Source organism: Lolium perenne, chromosome 4 (genome assembly GCF_019359855.2).
Source record: "Lolium perenne isolate Kyuss_39 chromosome 4, Kyuss_2.0, whole genome shotgun sequence".
NCBI lineage: Eukaryota > Viridiplantae > Streptophyta > Magnoliopsida > Poales > Poaceae > Lolium > Lolium perenne.
Genome location: NC_067247.2, coordinates 68749666 through 68770723, shown reverse-complemented (window position 1 = coordinate 68770723; position 21058 = coordinate 68749666). Strand labels below are relative to the sequence as shown.

Below are 21058 nucleotides of genomic sequence, written 5' to 3'. Positions count from 1 at the left end.
TCATGGCTAGGAAAATTAATAATCATCGAAATATATTATCTTCCTGTGCTGGCTTGCAATTTTTTAAAAGAAGGATATCAGGCTCTCAGATCACTTCATTGATCATATTCTATAGTACAATACCATATGTTTGCAATATACTCAAGTGTCCTCTTATTCTTCCTTCTCATTGTTGTTCTAAAAGAATCCGTGAGATCGTACACGCATGCACGATGTGAATACCTAAAGTAACAACTTGAATAGTTACTACTTTCATGCTATTGTCAGTTTCTACACATTCATTATAATAATCATTAAAACACTTTCATACTTTTTTTCATAACTGCACAACACCTATATAATATCACCCCAAACATTGTGCCCCTACAAATTCATCATCATTTTTTGCAGACTTCTTTCCATTGGAAATACATGGACAATCCGCTGGAAGGCAACAATACGGGTACATCAAGTTTTATTTGATTTTTCAGCTTCGCGCTTACCTTATTTAACACTACACAACCATTTTCTTCAGGATTCAAACTGATGCACCAAACAATTACTCTGCCACCCTCATCAGCTCATTCAGCCAGAGAAACTCACAATAAGTATATGGAAGCTATTTCAGAGATGAAGAATAATGCAAACTGCCTATGTGTATCACTTTCAAAAGCACAGTTCCACGCAAACACAACACCACAAAGCTTCCCGAGAAATACCCATTCAAGGTTGCCAAATACATCTTCGAGTACATGAAGAAGTCACCCACCCAAAAACCTCTAAGTAAACTTACCATGTGTCATGCTACTTATATTCAATAAATATTTTGTCACGATATAATTATCAAATAGAATTACCAATAACTATTTCCTTTTCGAGTTCTCATATTATATCATTTGTTTTCTTCCTTCATTTTATTCTATTTTCAAAATTGACCTTTTAAACAAAATATCATCCAAACTTATTACAATTAATTCCCGCAGCAACGCGCGGTGTATCATCTAGTTTCTATAGAGATTAAGTACATATTGTAGTTGTCATCGACACATAGGAATTTTACGAGAGGTCTAAAAGCTTGGATCCCTTTGATAGGGCAAAGGTGTCCGATCTTTCGATGAGACGAAGATAACGTCGATTTGTTGGTGGAGTTCGTGCTTGACGATCCGACTACACGTGTAAAGCTTGTGCGCCAATGCAATCACTAGGACAATCTCCGGGAGTTACTGATCTTGCGGATGCACGATCAGCCTGACCAGCGAGGGTCTTAATTCCTATCTGAAATCGAGAACAAGTAAGAACTAATGATGCAATCAGAATATTGCGGATATAGATGAAAGCTTTATTGAATAAGGTGGGATTACGAATAGTCGGTCTTGTTCTGGGCGTTGGTCTCAAAAGAAGTACACGAGAGTTGTAGCAATGGCTAACTTTTAATCTAATCAAAATCCAAGTCTAAACATGACGGCTATGGAGGTATTTAAAGGAGGAAAATGTGGGGTTTCGGCCAGCCATACGTATGGTGGCCAAACCAAACCCTAGAAGGCCTTTCCCCCTTCAATACGGACTCTAAAAAGTGGCTGACTTAAATCCTGTGAAAATTACATGGGCCTAGCCCAAAACTAATGATGTCGCAGCATCATAACTCTATATTTCGTCCATCATCTAAGAAAAAAAAAACACAAGCAATTAGGGCATATAGAATGTTGAGAAAGCGGGCCGTGCACCTTGGCGCACAACTGTGTTTCCAAAAATTAAGCAAGAGTCAACGGCCAGCCTCCTCCTGAATTGTTGGCAGCAGGTAAACTGACATCTCCTGTTTTGCCTCTTCTTCCTCCCCTCTGACTCTGTCTCTATCTTTCCCTCTTCAGGTCAGCCATCCGCTGATTATTCGCCTCTAAAAGAGAAAAGGAAACATTCCCCCAATTAACTACCATCGACGCGCTTTCCACCCTAAAAATAGAGATCTCAAAAGCGGGCTGGCCGGTTCTGTTTAGCGTAAGGTTTCCTCGTCGTCTGATCTAAGAGGAGAGGCTAATCCAATTAGCCTCCTCCTCCTTCTTCGTCTTTTCGTTTCGGCTAATAGCTAGATCTTCCTTGGAAGAACAAGTCGTTTTCCCTTTCCATCTCGTCTGGTTGATTTCTTCCGCTTGCGTCGTTTTCTTGCCCCACTCGCGTGTTTGATTCCTTTGTTGTTTCCGGTTCTTTGTTTCCATCTGTTTTTTTCTCTTGGTCGGCTGAGCATCATATTACATCACATTCCAAGGCGATCGGGCGTCATGCGGGCTTGAATTCCTCGTATATATCCCATGGATGGATATAGGACGATCCGGCATATCTCCTCCCGATATTTCCGCTGCAGATGCATCGCGGCCGCGCGTTTCTCCTCTGAGATTTGGTTTTAGCGAGAAAACAGAGTTCTTTGCCTGAAAGTGGGGGAATCGGAGTTGAGGAAGAGTACTTCTTCACACACGATCGGCTGATCGGTCGATCGGATGAATTCCCTGACGACGACGACCGGTAGCAGCAGCGGCGCCGGGGCCAGCGGCAGCCGCAGCTTCGGCAGCGGCGACATGAAGGCCGCCGACGGCGAGGGCTACGTCAGGGCGGACACGCTCGACCTCACCAAGCTGGACGAGCAGCTGGAGAAGTCGCGCTCCAGGGTGTGGCTGGATCACCAGCGCGGCGCCTCGCCGGGGGAGCTCCTCGAGTGGGAGATCGACCTCGCCAAGCTCGACATCGACAAGCAGGTCGCCAGCGGCACCTTCGGGGTCGTCTACCGCGGCACCTACGACGGCGAAGACGTTGCAGGTCAGTAAAACCACAACCGTGACACCTCGCCTGTATGTATATCTAATTCTGTACGAAATTCTGTATATATGTCCAAGATGAATTATGCGCTGGTATCCGTTCCAGATGAATTATGCTTTGCCATCCGCGCCATGCGATTCTCTTTTTTACCGATCGAAGGTCATCTTGCCAACCCATGATAAATTTAGCAGGGAGCCAGCTTCTTTTGGCTAATGATTTGATTGGGCGAGGTCACATCATTGCCACGCCCATTGCACGTTGTCTGTCTCTCCCCAACCAGTTGAGACAATTAGTTCAGAATAAAAGTCGTTTTGCCAAAGTTTGGCATGGCAATAGCTGTCAACTTGCCAATTACTAGCCAAGCTTGCCAAATGTTGACGAGTTTGATATTGCAAAATATTGGCTTACCAAACCATCAGTATTGGCAATTGAGCTTGAAAGTCAAGCACGATTATAATACTTGATGTCTTCAACATACATGACGTTTTAGGTTTGGACACATTTTAGACGTGCCACATTGACCGTTATTGAATATGTCCGTGCAAATATATGAAACTATTATGAAGCTATATAGAGGTGTTCCTCGTACAGATCTACAGATCAAATTTTAAGCTTTATAGATCAAAATAAGGTCTTATAGACCAATATTCAAAAGTAAAAAACAAAAGGTTTTATCACACACATTCTAAGACGTCATCATCGAATTTGGAAAAAGTCGTGCTAAATAGGTGAACATTTTTACCGGGTTGTAGCGCTTATGGTCGGATGGCACCATAGTCGACAAGTAGCTATGCCAGAGGCCAAAGGTTTGAGATGTAGGAGGATATATTAAGGAGATCTCGGTGACACAAGTGAGGTATGGCACATGGGCTGATAATATAGCGGTAGTTGGTGGTGCTGGAGGATGAAGGGCATATGTAAGTTGGTGGGATAGAGAGATCGATAGCCTGGCATAGTAATTCCATGTACTACCTTTTATGTCACTGCATAGACACCAGTCCACGTGTGAATGAGTTTTATGTACCGAATATACATCCAAATCAGAAGGCAATAAGGAAGATACATATGTCGGTAAACATGGTCCGATGCCATTTTTGTCATGTGAATGATGACAACGTAAGAAAATTTTGGTGACCTTTTTGTCCCTATGACTTGGCAGCTATGTGGCAGTTGTTATTTCAATCCATATGCTTCAAATATATATAAAAAATACTTCTTATGTTCCATTTTTAGGTTTACTTTTCCATTCGCGGTGACCAAGGCACTGATTTGTGGATATTTTGGGATGAAAATACTCATGATAACAATGTGGATTAGAGTAGTAGTTACACCGGGCTAATAACATTCTTTCCTGTTTTTGAGGGGTAGAATCGATATCGCCAGACACGTTTGTAATAACCTCTTATATTATGGGAGGGATGGAGTATTTTTCTTTACACATTTTATTTTATTGTTTGCTTTCAAAACCATTACGCAATTTATTAGTGAGAAAGCTAGCCATAGAACTTGGATAAGACACATTAGAAGCCATTGGATCATAAGAACCTTTTTCATATTTCTTATATTGTGTCTGTTATGGAAACCAAGACTGTTTATAGGTCCTCAGTTGATTTGCATGATTCGAAAAATAATAAAATATAGAATTGCAACATCATTCCTTAAACCGCAAAGAACTAACATGATGTCTGATTACATCGTAGTAAAACTACAAAAATATTCCCACAATGTTTTTCTATAAACTGTTGACAGAATACAGATCAAAGAGTTCACGTAGCTCGCAAACATTTAAACATACTACTCCTAACTCCTAAACAATCTGTTGAATCATAGTGTCTTTGGGAGTGGAAAGAATATACTATAAATAGACGAATCATGTTTCATAGTTTTTATGTTGCTACTAGCCGGGGTTTGAGACAAGGCCTCGGGCACCCAAGACGGTGGCTGGGGCATGTAGAAATTTGATTTGGTAAATTTTAGTGATTTCAGTATTGTCTGGAGGTATTTATTTCTCGGTTTCTCTACCTAACTTGATCATGAATTCATGATGCCCTAGGCCTGGTTCAGTTATGACTGACACAGCAACTAAGCTAAATACTGAAACTATGTTTATGATCTTTTGTCTAAAAAAGTACTGATACTATGCATCAACAGGTTGACAAGACGAAAAAGTTTACATATGCATTTCTCTGTTTCCCTACCTAACTTGATCATGATGCCCTAGGCCTGGTTCAATTATTACTGACACATCAACTAAGCTAAATACTGCTACTATGTTTATGATATTTTGTCTAAAAAAGTACTGATAATATGTATCAGCAGGTTGACAAGACGAAAAAGTTTACATATGCATTACGATTTGCTCATTTTATTTCGTATGATGCAGTGAAGGTGTTGGACTGGGGTCAGGAAGGTCAGGAGACAAAGCACCGGGAAGCCTTCGAGAAGGAGGTGGCCGTCTGGCAGAAGCTTGATCACCCAAATGTCACCAAGGTACTGTACGTGATTATACATTACTACTGCATCACTGGCGGATAGTGCTCGGTAAAAAATGACTAATATGAACTGCATTCGTTAATTTGGTGCGTTTTTTCTATGTGTTTGCAGTTCGTGGGCGCGTCCATGGGGACGTCCCAGCTGAAGGTCCCGGCGAAGAAGGGCGGCGGCGGAGCGCCAGGCCAGCGGTGTTGTGTTGTGGTGGTGGAGTACCAGCACGGCGGCACCTTGAAGACCCTCCTGTTCCAGCACCGCGACAAAAAGCTTCCCTACAAGAAGGTGGTCCAGCTCGCCCTGGACATGGCGAGGGGGCTGAGCTATCTGCACTCGAAGAAGATTGTGCACCGCGACGTGAAGGCGGAGAACATGCTTCTGGACCGGAAGAAGACTGTGAAGATCGCTGACTTCGGTGTCGCCCGTGTGGAGGCTCAGGACGAATGCAACATGACAGGGCAGACGGGCACGCTGGGGTACATGGCCCCGGAGGTGCTAGAGGGCCTCCCCTACGACCACAAGTGTGACGTCTACAGCTTCGGCGTGGTCCTGTGGGAGATCTACTGCTGCACCCTGGCGTACGCCAACTACAGCATCGCTGACATCTCATACCACGTGGTGAAGCTGGGGATCAGGCCGGACATCCCGCGGTGCTGCCCCAAGGAGCTGTCGGAGATCATGGCACGCTGCTGGCACGCCGACCCCGACCGCAGGCCGGAGATGAGCGAGGTGGTGGCGCTGCTGGAGAAGATCGATACCACCAAGGGGAAGAGCATGACGCCCGCCGTCCCCGACCACATCGGCCAGGGATGCTCCTGCTTCGGCTTCAAGTAACTCTGTCGTCCTTGTGTCCGCGGCATGCCGATCTCATCGATGATTTTTTGTTTCTCTTTTGGGTGTGGGTGAGGTCAGATTGTAATTTGCTTGCTTGGAAACTCCGGTTATCTGCGCTAGTTTAGATGATTTTTTGGTTACTAGCTTGCCTACCAACGAAATCTTTGTGCACGCATGGCATCAGGTAGGTACTCAACATTCTTTGAGTCCTCTCAACTTTTGGTCCTTCTTTTGACGAAATGCAGCGGAGCTGCTTTCATTAATTAAGAGGAGTAAAAACAAGATTAAAACTAAGAAGAAAGGGGGTTCGAACCAACAACAAGGTCAAAAACCAAGAACAAAGGTGACAGTGAAGCTGAATTTAGCCACTGCCATCTACTCTGATCTAGCTCTATAAAAAGAAGTGCTTCTTTATTCTTTATTATAGACTTATCCACTTAGATGAATAAATCATACTCTATTTATATTATTAATGAATATGTATCCCAACCCATCTCGAGGTATTTGTATCAATACCTATTCGGTAGATCTTTTTTTTTCTCTGCCAGGAACCAGATTTGAACTGGTGACACGAGGGTTTTCAGTCCTCTGCTCAACCAACTGAGCTATCCTGACCTTTTCTCCAAGTTACCGTTCCAAGGACCAAGACAGCTTCCCCTGTTGCGCGAGGAGAAGCGGCAATAGAGTGGAAGATTCTGCTATTTCTCTCCTTCCAATTTCCAGGGAGTGGGAGCCTGGCAGGGGGGCAGGGATGTCGAACCTAACTGAGACCAACCTCCAGACGTCAGCCGAGAAGGAGCAGGAGATGATCTGCAGTCTCCCCGTGAAAACCGGTTACTCTGGCGAAAACCCTAGCCCCGGTAACTATGGCGTCGCCAAGTAGCTAGTGCTCATGCAGCACAAGCTACTTCCGATCACTTTTCCACCCAGATGGTAAACCGGAGTACCGGACAATAGACATCAACTTGGGATCCTTGGCCCCTTCCGCTAAGCATCATGATGGCCTTGTGCTCCTTTTTTCTTTGTCGGTATTTAGATTAAAATCTTGTAATTTTATATCAAGAGCAACAGATAAAATAGAGGTGGAAGAGGGAAAGTAAAATGTAGTACCTACGAGACTACGGTTTTCTGTGAAGATCAAAAGAACAAAATACACAATGCCTGCAATTTTATATTGCTGCATACACATCTTTATCGATAACCTAAACAGTTAATAGACAGATTTCCACTGGAATACAATAATGTTTCTTCCAAAGTTACATACAGACTACAATATCTCTATGTTTTGAATGGCATATTGAATTCTAATATAGCAGTGATTACATCTGTGTAAAACTGTAAATAATTGGCTGAGAAACAATGCAAAATATTGTTTTGCGATTTTGGCTTCTAAATGTGCACATAAATATTCTGCCAACATCTTAGGGCTAATATAAATATATAATAAATCGAAAAAAAAATTAACTATACTCCAGCAACGAAAATGGGTAAGTGACCATTGCGTAGCCAATACGTGGTACTAGCATAGTACCTATGATACGACTCAGAACTCAATATGTGGTGCTTATCATAGTAGTTGTAAAAGTACATCCTAAGCAAGGCTATAACTCAAGTACATAAAACATATAAGGTGGCTCATATGCTCATATTTATCCAAAGTTCCACACAAGGGAAAAGAAACTCAATCAAACAATTGGAAGTAATTTTGTCGAATAATTGTGCTTCATGCAAACGATCCTCTTGCACAAAATAAGTTTGTCATAATGTGCTGGAAATTCTACCTTGGAACGAACTTATGACAGGTTTTCATTGCTTGCTTTCATATAAGTACAGAGCAGAATACAGTGAAACAGTACTTACTAAAGCTTTTTTATATTAATTTCCGCAAGGGATATGCTGCAGGAACTCAAGATCTTCGTAAGACGATGAACCCGGTCATCAATAATATGACATTTAACTTCGACTATCTTAAGTTGCCTCATTGCAAGTGATCGCTCCATAAAATTGTTGGCTTTCAATTTTATGCCCCATTTGGGTTCCTGCACCAAATAAAATACTTTATAAATTTAGCATGCATCATATAGTTTATCAAGGAATACACATCATAATTACTAGTAAACATATGTATACCTTACAAAGTTGAAGTGTGAGTTTCTCTAGAACTGGTGTGTGATGCAGAAAGTGCAGTAGTATCTTGAAGTCAGCAACCAAACACCAGTCAATGAGTGACAAAGATCTTAGCCTACTAAATGTAGGGCAGCATCGCAGATCTCTTTTGAATATAATCTGTGCAAAGTACAAATCATTAAGAGCAGCTTAAACTTTATTGGACGTACAAGATGGAATGATAATGGAATGCGTATGAAACTTGAGCATGCAGCTTAAAGGAACTAGTACATTCATACCATTTCACGGGAAGTTATCAACTCCAGACATGTAGCGTTGGACAGACCTTCAAAAACCACAGAGAAATCAAGTATACGGTCATTATCCCGGTACATCTCAGACATGCAACAATCACATTCATACTCTTCAAGGCCACCGTTATCACAGTACTCACAGTATTCCTCGTATCCATGGCCAAGATTGACAGATGCAGTTTCTAATAATGGCATGCTTTCAAGAATCGGAATCATAGAGAGGCAATCACGTAGTTGTAGTGTAATAAGACTTGGGGCAAAGATATGAGTTGGAATATCTCGCCAGAGGAACTGACAGCCCATGATGCTAAGATGCTTCAAGGATTGGGGGGATGAAATCCTATCAGTACTGAGGACACAATCAGCGAACTTCAGACCCTCCAATGCCGGGCAGCTCGAGAAATCAAGAAATCTTTCTTCCAAATAGACACCGCCGAGCTCTACTCGCACGAGGTGCTGGGAAATGAGAGGCTGGTCGACCAGTTTGACGAGCGGCTCGCCCTGATTTGTGGGCAGATTAGTGTAGATATGGACCTGCAGAATCCGGACATGGCATGCCAGAACGCGCCGGATCCAGAGGTCGACGAGCGTGTCGTCCAGCCGCAAGAGCCCGCGAAGATCAAGCTCGCACTCGTCGAGGACGAAGCTGGTGTCACGGAGGAGAAACAGCTTGTCCACGAAGCATTTCAGCTTCTTGACGCTCCGGAATGCCTCAACGTCGGTGACACGGAGGCGAGGGATGAGCCTCCAGAGGTGGCGCCAGCGACGGGCGAGCACGCACGTCCGCACGGCCTCCGCCGCCTCGAGGAACCCAATCACATGATGCAGTAGGGCGTCCGGGAGAGCGCTGAGGCGGTCTTCGCAGCCCGTCGTCGACGCTTTCGCGGTTTTGCACCGGCAAGACATTGCGTCGAACACGTAGCGGGTGTTGATGTTGCTGTTGGTCACGCAAGGGGAAAGGTGTGGTGGGAAGATTTCGTTAGAAGAAGAAGAAAGAACGGGAGAGAGAAACAGAGCTTCTCACTGCATCACCACCTCAGCTTACTCTGGCACGGCGCGCCGGCGGAAAAGAGAGGTCGGACGAAGAGGACGGCTACCTCAGTACCTCTGCTGCTCAGTGATAAACGGGAGCTCCGATTGCTCCCGCCGCCTGAAACTGATAGGGTGGCTTAATGGGCCGCTGCAAATGCGACCCAATAAGAAGTTGCGGTTTATTTTTCAAGTTGTCATAAATCTTTAAAAAGTTTCTCTCAATAAAATCTTCAAAAGTATGTACTTTCTTCTTATTTGATCCTAGGGCTAATATAAATATGTAATAAATTGAAAAACAAAATTATGATTATATACTGCATAGCAAATCCAGCAACGCAAATGGGTCGGTCACTCTTGCATTATATATATCAACTCAATATGTGGTACTAGCATAGTACCTATGATACCACTCACAACTCAACGTGTGGTGCTTATCATAGTAGCTGTAAAAGTTCATACAAAGAAACGATATAACTTTAAGTACATAAACCATATAAGGTGGCTCATCTGCTCACATTTATCCAAAGTTCCACACGAGGGAAAAGAAATTCAATCAGACAATTGGACATAGTTTTGTCAAATAATTGGATCCACTTACACAAAATAAGTTTATTATAATGTGATGGAAATTCTACATTCGAACGAACTTATGACAGGTTTTCATTGTTTGCTTTCATATAAGTATAGAGCAGAAGACAGTGAAACTAAAGCTTTTTTATATTAATTTCCGCAAGGGGAACTCAAAATCTTCGTAATACAATGAACCTGGTCATCAATTATATGACATTCCGATACGATACACATCCCACCTGCAACCCGTTTCTAGCAAGCAGCAGGTATTAACTGTGTATAAGAAAATGAAAATTTTATGATCCCAAACATATTACAGCAAGACCTACAATACACATGTTGTTTCTGTTTCAATGCATGCAAAATAAGGCATTCAAATTCAAGAGATGAACATCAAGTTTGAAGGTTTTCTAGTCTGCGTGCATTGCTGCAGCGCAGATAATTAACAGCTGGCTACATGGCATGTATTTGCAAAAATAAAATACTCCATGGCAACCAGTCCACTAGTATATCGGTGTTGTCAATGGAAAGAATGAACATGAGCAACTATACTGATCTGAGCAAAACGCATGTTCCATAAACTGGAAATGCTTAAACAGGAAATACGATCTTCGCAATAGCTTAGGCAAGATTGGTACTACTCAATAGCCAATTGCGACAGGTTAGACACTTCAGACAAGGCCTGTATTTTGATTCTTGCAGACTACTCATACAAAATTCAAGAACAGGAGCAGAGCAGTAGAGATCAACAAAATGATCCAACCATCGCAAAAACATAATGCACCACCAGAGCTAGTTCAGATTCGTAGGCAAAAGAAGCAACACGGATACTAATCAAAAAGTTGTTATGATAGTTTTTCATCGCTTGCTTTCATTTAAGTACACAGCAGGATACACTGAAGCTGTGCGTACTAATTAAAGCTTTTGGATAATAATCTTCGCAAGGGAGATGCTGCAGGAACTCAAGATCTTTGAAATATTATGAACCCGCTCATCAATAATATGACATTTAACTTCGACTATCTTAAGTTGCATCAGTGTAAGTGACTGCTCCATTGAGCTGCTGCCTTCCAATTCTATGCCTGATTTGGGTTCCTGCGGCGAATAAAATACTTTGTAAGATTGATCATGCATCATATAGTTTATAAAGAAATACACATCGTAATTGCTAGTAGAACATGTATATACCTTAGAAAGTTGAAGAGTGAGTTTCTCTAGAACTGGTGTGTGATGGAGAAAGTACAGTAGTATTTGGTAGTCAGCGACCAAACACCAGTCCTTGAGTAACAAAGATCTTAGCTTATTAAATGTAGGGCAGCACCGCAGATCCCTTCTGAATGTAACCTGTGCAAAGTGCAACAAAGTAAGAATGGTTTAAGCTTAATCTGCCGTACAAGATGAAATGATGGGTATGAAATGTGATCATGCAAGCTGAAAGCAACTAGTAGAAACATACCATTTTAGGGGAAGCTATCAATTCCAGACATGTAGCGCTGGACAGACCTCCAAGAAACACAGAGAAATCACGTTTACGGTCATTATCATCATCCCAGTAAGTCACGATCATCCCACACCCACATTTTTCAAGTTCAAGGCCATTATCACAGATATCACAGTATTCCTCATATACGTGGCCAAGATTGAATGATGCGGTTTCTAATGCTGGCATGCTTTCAAGAATTGGAATCATGGTACAGTCATGTAGTTGCAGTGAAACAAGATTTGGAGCAGAAAGCTGAGTTGGGTACATATCCCAGACAAACTGACAACCCCTGATGCTAATATGTTTCGAGGATCGGGAGAATATCTTATCAGTATGGAGGACACAATCAGCGATCTTCAGATCCTCCAACGCAGGGCAGCTCGAGAAATCAAACAGTCTTTCTTCCAGATAGACGCCACTGAGCTCTAATCGCACCAGGTGTTCGGAGAGGAAAGGCTGGTCGTCCAATATGACGAGCGGTTCTTCCTGAGAGGCTGGCAGATTAGCGTAGAGATGGACTCGGAGCACCGTGGCATTGCATGCCAAAACTCGTCGCATCCAGAGGTCGACGAGCCCATTGTCCAGCCGCAGAAGCCCACGAAGGTCGAGCTCACACTCGTCGAGGACGGAGCCTGCGTCACGGAGCAGGAGCAGCTGATCCACGAACCTGATGAGCTTCTCGACGCTACGGAACGCCTCGATGTCGGTGATGCGGAGGCAAGGGATTGGCCTCCAGAGGTGTCGCCAGCGCCGGGAGAGCACGCACGTCCGCACCGCATCCCCCGCTTCGATGAAACCGAGCGTGTGATGCAGCAAGTCGTCCGGGAGGGCGCTGAGCCGGTCTTCGAAGCTTCCCGTGGACACTTTCGCGGTCTTGCTCCGGCGAGACATTCAGTCGAACAGGTACCGGGTGTCGATGCTGCGGAGGAGAACAAAGAGATATGAGAAACGCGAGGGAAAAGGTGTGGTCAGCAGTTTTCGTTAGAAAAATTAACTGGTTCTCACTGCATCATCTCTTTAGCTTACTACTATCTGGCAGACTGGCCGGCGACGAAGAGAGATCGGAGAGGGGAGATCCGCAGTGACAAACCTTTTTTTAGTGCGTCCTCAGTGTTAAACCGGGTGCCTCCTGCTTGGCGATTCACACATTTAGCCCACCCCAATAGCCCAAGATACATAGGCCCAAGTGAAAAGGACGGAATTGGCCCCTAAACAGGAATTCATCGATCCTATCTGAGTAATATTTTTCGGAACTGTCTAATTCACATCTAGCTGATTTTCAATTGGTCTACAGTCACTTTTTTCGACCAATCAATCGTGTCCACATCATTCATCGAAATCGTTAAAAAAAGGCCGACCTTCGCGAAGGGAAGGCAACTCGCTCCGCACGCAACAAGTGGTGCGCTGTGGTGCCAGAAAATTCGTGGGAAGTGATCTCCCTGCTCGCCACGTGTCGCAAGGGGAAGCAAGGTGGGGATGGGGAAGGAGAGAGAAGACTGTGTTGTTGTGTCAGTTTTTCCCTTTTTTTCTAGATTCATTTTTTTCAAAATGAAAAATCTTGAGAACCGTAAGTCCAAATTGCGAACCGTTTTCGCTTTTGAGATCCTCGCGTCGAGATCTTCAAAACTAGATCCCATGTTGATAGGTTTGGAGATACTTTTTTTCGTACTTCCAATAATATTATGATTATACATGTGGTGTGTACCTAACTGTACTCGTGTTTCAACTGATAAGTACTCATGTTTTTAGTGTATTTGGTGCAATTTTTCCCTTTACTCGCAAATCAGACTTCGCCGTAAAGTGGATCAGATCAGATTTACGCGCTGATCAGACTTGCTCGTGTGCGCCACTGTATTTATGTACATGTACTTGTTCGTGTTCACGACTGTACCTGCTCGTATGTGCGTTTGTACCTGCTCGTGTACGTGATTGTACCTGTACTCGCTCGTGTGTTCAACTGTACTCGTGTGTTGTGCGTGACTGTACCTGCTCGTGTGCGCGACTGTACCTCCTCGTGTGCGCGACTGTACTTGTACTCGCCCCGTGTGTGCAACTGTACTCGTCTGTTGTTCGCAGCTGTACTCGTGTATTGTACATAACTGTACTCGTGTATTGTAAGGTACTTATGTTGTATGTACTCGGAATTTTCACTGAGCCTAGTTGTTTGTATTTCAGCTTTCAGTAGTTGTAACTTAGTATGCATGTGAAATAAGCTAGTTGTAATTTAGTATGCATGTGAAATAAGCTAGTTGATCAATTTCCCTGGTGTTTTGGAACATGGGTGCATATGCTCCCTTTATTTTGAAATGCATGTTATGAATATTTTAAATTTCAAAAAAATTGAAACAAAAAATTTGTACGTACATCTTCACGTGCTACGCGCTCACAAAGTCGTTTCATAAAAATCGACTTATCATGTGACGTGTGTAAAAAAGACAAAATTCAGTGCTAAAAATAATGCTTTTCACAAGATAAAGTTTCTCCTTTTTACATAGACCACAAAAAATATTGGTTTTTCGTGAAACTTAGCGAATGCACATACATTATGGAGATGTACATGTAGAATTTTTTATCCAAATTTTTTGACATTTCGAAATATGTTTTTTTGGTAGAGGGAGCATACGCACCCGGGAGCCGAATTGAATTTCCCTAGCTTCAATCGATCGATTCTGGTGAGGGTAGCTAGCTAGCTATTGACATTTGTACCGCACACGGGATTGAGTACGTACGCGCCCGGACACGAGTACGCCAGGTAGCGGATACGCGCGTGGGGCACGAGTACATGAGGCTGCATATGTACGCACGCTGGGACGAATACATACGCGCGGGGCAGTGTACGCGGGGACGAGTACGTGAGGCTGCACGCCTGTACCTATGCTCGCGGGGACTAGTACACACGGGTGCGGGTCGCGTTCACGCGCGTGCTCGCGTTGACAGTCCGCCACGTGTCAACCGTTCAGATGTTGCGGGAGCCAGCATTTTCCTTCGTGAAGGTTGGTCTTTATGTAATGGTATTCATTGTGTCCGTGCGGTGCTTGTGTCACGTGAAACAGGGCTTTAAGCCTCATTCTGGGTGGACCAGAATAAAAACACTAGACCCAATAACAATATCATCCAATACAGAGCATGTGGCCAACTACGCAGAAAATAAAACAACTAAGGTCTTCCTGAGTTGTTGGGCCACTCTAACTTTACAACACCGTGTGTGCAGCCCAAACAAACACACACGCTTCAAACGCTTCACAGATACAAACCTTCGAAAGGAAGAAAACAATATTGGAAGACCAAAAGAAGACCTAGGGAACCTGGGAGAATCGGACCAAAAGAGACCATGGTGGACGAAGAAGAAGGCCAAAGGGGAATATATGCTGACCTCAAAGCAGAATTGCCGTCAGCTTCTCTCCATATCAGTCCATCAAAAAACTCCCTGCCAAAATCATCTTCACCTCCACTTTCTTTTAGTACCCCACATGAAAAATGAATCTGCCACGCATGTAAACCGAATACAACAAGAGACCGCATAGTACACAGAAGGGGTAGTCTTCTGATACCATTTGTTTTAGGACACATTACGAAAGTCTTGAGACAATTTTTGCAGCACTTGGTCTCATTCACCATAGCTAGTCTGAAATTATGATTACTGAAGGACGAACACATACTGTAAAAACAAACTAACCTAGTCTGAAATTATGAGGTCTGCCACCAAACGAGACTCTAGAGAGCATCAAACGAGACCTTCACATAACCATCTTCGTATACCCTGAATTAAATCTGGATTTCTTTTGCCTTTCATAACCATCTTCTTCCATGTGGAACAAGATGAGTACAACTCCCATACCCAGCCCGCGCTCGCCAATACAATCATTCATCCTCCCTGATTGTGCCTCGGTAAGATTTAGATCATTTGGGCAAACAACAACTGTTGAATCATCTTGAAATCGATGTCCAATTGAATACATGAATCAGCACATGCACAAAAGGACAAAGAACGATGAAACAAGAACATGACAAAAACTTCGTCATTTGCGTGACTACTAGGTGGGCATAAAGTATACAGAAGATAGTATTAAAAGATAGAGATTATGAATGAAAAAGCGAGTACCTTGCATCCTTTCCTTTTGGATACATGTGGGACCTTCTGCAACAATACCAAAAGATTGGGGAGCGTTATCAGCAGAATCCTAATCCTAACACCAGCAGTCGTTCCATATTTACTGATGAACTCCTCGTAACCAAGTCCATAGATACGAGTCTTGTTGGCACGTTTCATCAAATGAAACCTATACTCTGTTCCATCGACATCAACAACATCAAACACATTGCCCATCAGGTTGTTAACATGAAGTAAGGGCACAAAATCATCTTCAAAAAGGGTGTGGGAGCAACATACAGTGACTAGTTTCCTGAAAGAATATCAAAGAACTATAGACTCAATCCATTCACAGGAAAACGAAAATTCTGTTGACTGAATAAAATGTACTGAAAAAACTGAATCAGCTCTGATCTTAAGTTAAGAATGACAATGATCACTAAATAAAAATAGACTGGAAAAAATGGAATGACAAAACTAAATCAACTATGACACTAAGTTAAGAAACACTAGAGAAATGACAGGCACAACTATTCTTGAAATATAGAATGAAGAAAGACAATGAAGAGAAGACACAAAACGGAAGTGCACAGACATATGAAATGTGAAGAAAGTAATGAAATGAAAAATGAGAGGAGAAGCCGAAGAAAATAGTGGCTACCAGATGAGGATTACAGGCAAACAAGACCACAATAATGAGAACAACACTACACTCTAAAGAACAAAAAATGAGAACACTAATAAAGAATGAAACATTTAACTAAACTAAGGAACAAAGAAAGACAAACTAATAAACAATAAAATCTGAAGAACAACACATGAAGAACAAGAATGAGAAAATCAAGAAAGAATGAGAAGGCTGAAGTGAAAGACTGAAGAATGAACACCAAATGAACAAAAAGGAATATAGTGAAAGAAAGCCCGAGGATGAAAACTAAAAGAATAAAGAAGAACAATATTCACTGAATAAAAAAAGACTGATGAAAATGGAAAGAAAAAAACTGAATTAACTATGATATTAAGTTAAGAAAGACTGGAAAACTGAAAATTAAAAAAAAAATGAATTAAGATTGAGGACTAAGAACACAAAAATGGCAATGAAACTAAAGAAAGAGTATTACATGCCGTCAAGGAGAATATGAGAATGACAAAGAATAGAAATGAAGAATGAAGAAATAGAGAGACTACGGAATAGAAAACTAAAGATAATAGCAGAATACTAAAACTTAATATTGAAGACTAAGAATGACTCAGCATAAATTAAGAAAAGAAGAATGAAAAGGGCAGTCAAGACTATAGGAAGAGGAAGAACGCAAAATAGCTATTACCGCTGGTATTTAGTGTTTTCGTTTAGCTTTCTATGCATCATGTCTCTGGAAATAAAAGGATAGCTAGACCAAGCAAGAACAGAATACATGCATGCGACGGGATACGGAAACATACTTGCTTCCTAAAGAACCCAAACAATGCATCATCTAAGACTGTGTCTATTATTTTGAATTCCAGATCCTCCACAACACACATATCATATACAAAAAATCGGCGAACAACCAAAAACAAATCAAAGAAGAAGGTACAAAATAGATGATAAATTGTACATACCAAAAAGCTGACATCATTGCCGTTAGATCTGCTGTCTCCTTCACTATTCCCAACATCAGAATGATAAATGCCAAGATCAGATATAGCGTGGGAAGACCTGCATATGCATTTGAGTGTGTTAAAAAAACACAAATCCTCTATTTACAAAAAGGGTAAAACACCATAGATAAACCCCTACGGTACATTGACTAGCTACTCTCCCAAAACTAGTTACCATTGGGCTCGAAACTGATATAAATCCTTGGCAGCCAAACTCTCATGCAATTTGCAGAGCAACTATATTATGGAAAAATCCAAAACAAATCTACACCATGATCATTATATATAAAAAAGATGGTGTGCCTGGATATCAAAAATTTACCACAAAAACTACAAGCTCATCATGTCTCTGGAAATGAACAATCCAACTAAATATCATAAAAATGAGACCAGGACAGTTGGAAGCCCAATACTAACAATAGCATAACATAGAGACGGTGTCCATAATAACAGTACCGAACTAACAAAAAAAATGGTGCACACATTTGCATACATCAGAACATACGTACATATGGACATACGTACATACGTACATACCTACATACCTACATATATACATACGTACATATGTACATACATACATACATACATACATACATAAGTACGTACATACGTACATACGTACGTACATACATACATACGTACGTACGTACATGCGTACATACGTACATACGTACGTACGTACATACATGCATACATACATACATACATACATACATACATACATAAACATGAAAACATGGACAATAAACATTCTGCCCCACATTGATTCACACTTAGGGGTTCTGTCAAAAAGAAGCTGCAAAACGTGCAATTCAAAAAACGGCATTATTTACATAAATAAAGACCATGAGAAACACTGCTCACTGAATTCGAATCAACTAACACATCTGACTAAATTATGAAGGATAATTCACGAAAGCAAAATAAAAAATTAGAGAGCATCTAACAGCTAACTCGTATGCCCAACTACCAAATTAACCATACAGGGAGGAGGTCCCCATTCGAATCTGCACGAACAGACATGGATCGCTCAGATAGAAAAACAGGGGATCTACCGCCCCCTACTCAAATCGCTCCAAAAATACACCTAGACACCTAACACATAGCAAACCTCCCCCGGGGAGCTAGAACTCTCATCCGACGAACTCCAGCTCTCCTAATGATATCTCCGTCTGGCCTCCACCTCCGAGCGAACGCAGGAAATCAAGAACCCCTCATCACCTCGACCCTCCAAAATTTGCGACGAGACAACAGAGAAAAGACGAGCAGCGCATAATCATACCATCGCCGGCGGACAGTCCTTCCTCCGCCGTCTCTGGATCTCGCCATACGCATACGACAGGGCTCGAGTCGCTACACAGCAATGGGAGGCGCCGCTCCTCTCTTCCACCACCCGGTTCCCTCTCTGTCCCTCGAGACTTTTCTACGACCAACGGATAAAGACACAGAGCCAGGCCCACAAATATTTCAAAAAGACAGACTCGGGCAATAATGGGCGCCCAACATACATAACAGGCTCGGATCATGCGTCTGGCTAGCCCGACACCCGCAAGCTCGACAAGAAAAGAGAGGACGTGCGGGAGGACTTCGCACGAATCACGAAGACAAACGAACGTACATGAAAACGTGTGTGGACGAATTGAAATACAGCTAGCTGTTGTTTAGCAGTCCCATATTTTTTTATCTGATCATGTGTGTCTAATATTTTTTGATCTGATCGGCGGAGTATGACATTATGCTTGCACCACCGAATGCTAGGGTTCCCGGCGTTACGTATCGTCACCGATAGCCGCCACCACCACCCCTCCGCTTTATGATTTGAATGATACACTGAATTCTAGTATATCAGAGAATTAGAGCATCTCGAATCGTGTCCTCCAAAGCATCCCCAAACGGCCTTTAGCGTTTTGGGATGTTTTTTCTTCATGCCTGGTTTAAGGACGTAGCTACCTAACCACGTCCCCCAAACAGAAATTGAGATTTTTAAATTTTAATCGAAAACAAATTCATTCAAATTTGCTATATATTACATAGATTTGAACGAAATTCGATGAAATTTAAACCTAAATCCTAATCTAGTAGTACTTGCAGCGGCTAGAGGGGTCGTAGTACTGGTGGAAGTTGTACATGCCATCATCAACGACGTCCTCCTTACCGCGCTCGTCGATGGGCTCATTCTTCACGGTGCCGCTGGGCTCAGCTTCACCGTCGTTGGTGAGGTCGACGAGCGGCATCCCAGCGTCGCGGATGGACATGGTGATCTCCGCGTCGAGGTCGCCCCTCAAGGCGTCCTTGTCGTTCAACGATGTCATGTACACCGCGTGCAATCCTGGGCAGTCCTCGGGGTCGTTGCTGCTGGCGATGAGGCGTTGCCGCCGCTCGTACTCCACCATCAACGCGGCCTTCACGGCTTCCTCGTTGTCCTGCTCTTTCTTCACCTCGACATCGAAATGAGGAGGGTGCCGCCGGCGCGCCTCTACTGCTGTTGCGCTGGTTCGCGGATGTTGATGTTGTTGCCGCCGCGCCTCCGAATCGCGGGCGGCGTCGCGTACTCGGGCTCCTCCTTCACCTTGCTCTTCGGCACGTTGTACGGTGTGGCACGGTGCGAGGAAGGCATCGATCGCACCGGCCCCAAGGAAGAATAGTTCGAGGAGGACGAGTACGTCCTCCTCGATTGTCAGCGCGCTGCGGCTGGAGGAGATGCGGCGGAGAAGCTGGCATCTCAAACCTTGTCGCGCCCCAGTGGATGCCGTCGATGACGGCCCAGAGGGTGCGCCCGGGAACGCCCCAGAAAAGGATGCGCCCCTCCTTGTTCCATGTGTTCCTCCGACCGACGAGGTCATCGGTGATGTTCATGTCGGCGTCGTACTGCGCCTGGAAGAATTCTGCCCACCAGTCATCGTTGTCGGTGGGGGCTGATGGCGTGTAACTCACACGTTCGTTGGGAACCCCAAGAGGAAGGTATGATGCGCACAGCAGCAAGTTTTCCCTCAGAAAGAAACCAAGGTTTATCGAACCAGGAGGAGCCAAGAAGCACGTTGAAGGTTGATGGCGGCGGGATGTAGTGCGGCGCAACACCAGAGATTCCGGCGCCAACGTGGATCCTGCACAACACAACCAAAGTACTTTGCCCCAACGAAACAGCGAGGTTGTCAATCTCACCGGCTTGCTGTAACAAAGGATTAACCGTATTGTGTGGAAGATGATTGTTTGCGTAAAAACAAGAAACAAGTATTGCAGCAGATTTGTATGCGATGTAAAGAATAGGACCGGGGTCCACAGTTCACTAGAGGTGTCTCTCCCATAAGATAAAAGCATGTTGGGTGAACAAATTACAGTCGGGCAATTGACAAATAGAGAGGGCATAACAATGCACATACATGACATGATAAATATAGTGAGATTTAATTGGGCATTACGACAAAGTACATAGACCGCTATCCAGCATGCATCTATGCCTAAAAAGTCCACCTTCAGGTTATCATCCGAACCCCTTCCAGTATTAAGTTGCAAAACAACAGACAATTGCATTAAGTATGGTGCGTAATGTAATCAATAACTACATCCTTAGACATAGCATCAATGTTTTATCCCTAGTGGCAACAGCACATCCACAACCTTAGAACCTTCTGGCACTGTCCCATATTCAATGGAGGCATGAACCCACTATCGAGCATAAATACTCCCTCTTGGAGTTAAGAGCAAAAACTT

General features: G+C 43.2%; 3 protein-coding genes and 1 non-coding gene across 10 annotated transcripts; 1 reads left to right on the top strand and 3 right to left on the bottom strand.

The window, feature by feature from the left end:
* Positions 1-1701: 1701 nt before the first annotated feature.
* Positions 1702-6248, top strand: LOC127292882 (serine/threonine-protein kinase 54). 2 transcript variants are annotated; one of them, XM_051322403.2, is made up of 4 exons: positions 1702-1777; positions 1848-2787; positions 5171-5277; positions 5392-6248. In XM_051322403.2, the coding sequence occupies exons 2-4, from the start codon at positions 2472-2474 to the stop codon at positions 6106-6108; spliced, it is 1140 nt and encodes a 379-aa protein (XP_051178363.1). In that variant the 5' UTR covers positions 1702-1777; positions 1848-2471; the 3' UTR covers positions 6109-6248. The 2 variants fall into 2 exon arrangements, with proteins under 2 accessions (XP_051178363.1, XP_051178362.1); XM_051322402.2 differs by lacking the exon at positions 1702-1777 and having other exon boundaries at positions 1821-2787.
* A 402-nt stretch (positions 6249-6650) lies between these two features.
* On the bottom strand, positions 6651-6723 carry TRNAF-GAA (transfer RNA phenylalanine (anticodon GAA)). The gene has a single exon. It is a non-coding gene; the product is annotated as a tRNA-Phe (tRNA).
* A 727-nt stretch (positions 6724-7450) lies between these two features.
* LOC127292879 (putative FBD-associated F-box protein At5g56440) lies at positions 7451-9696 on the bottom strand. 3 transcript variants are annotated; one of them, XM_051322397.2, is made up of 4 exons: positions 8669-9696; positions 8514-8560; positions 8239-8394; positions 7451-8147 (listed from the first exon to the last, which is right to left on the bottom strand). In XM_051322397.2, exons 1-4 carry the CDS (start codon positions 9432-9434, stop codon positions 7968-7970), a joined length of 1149 nt encoding a protein of 382 aa, XP_051178357.1. In that variant the 5' UTR covers positions 9435-9696; the 3' UTR covers positions 7451-7967. The 3 variants fall into 3 exon arrangements, with proteins under 3 accessions (XP_051178357.1, XP_051178355.1, XP_051178356.1); XM_051322395.2 differs by having other exon boundaries at positions 7454-8147; positions 8514-9465; positions 9564-9696; XM_051322396.2 differs by having other exon boundaries at positions 7458-8147; positions 8514-9465; positions 9574-9696.
* A 1104-nt stretch (positions 9697-10800) lies between these two features.
* Positions 10801-12815, bottom strand: LOC127292880 (F-box/FBD/LRR-repeat protein At5g22660). 4 transcript variants are annotated; one of them, XM_071818651.1, is made up of 4 exons: positions 12704-12815; positions 11587-12532; positions 11319-11474; positions 10801-11225 (listed from the first exon to the last, which is right to left on the bottom strand). In XM_071818651.1, exons 2-4 carry the CDS (start codon positions 12502-12504, stop codon positions 11046-11048), a joined length of 1254 nt encoding a protein of 417 aa, XP_071674752.1. In that variant the 5' UTR covers positions 12505-12532; positions 12704-12815; the 3' UTR covers positions 10801-11045. The 4 variants fall into 4 exon arrangements, with proteins under 4 accessions (XP_071674752.1, XP_051178358.1, XP_051178360.1 ...); XM_051322398.1 differs by having other exon boundaries at positions 12609-12753; XM_051322400.2 differs by having other exon boundaries at positions 12640-12753.
* Positions 12816-21058: the final 8243 nt, after the last annotated feature.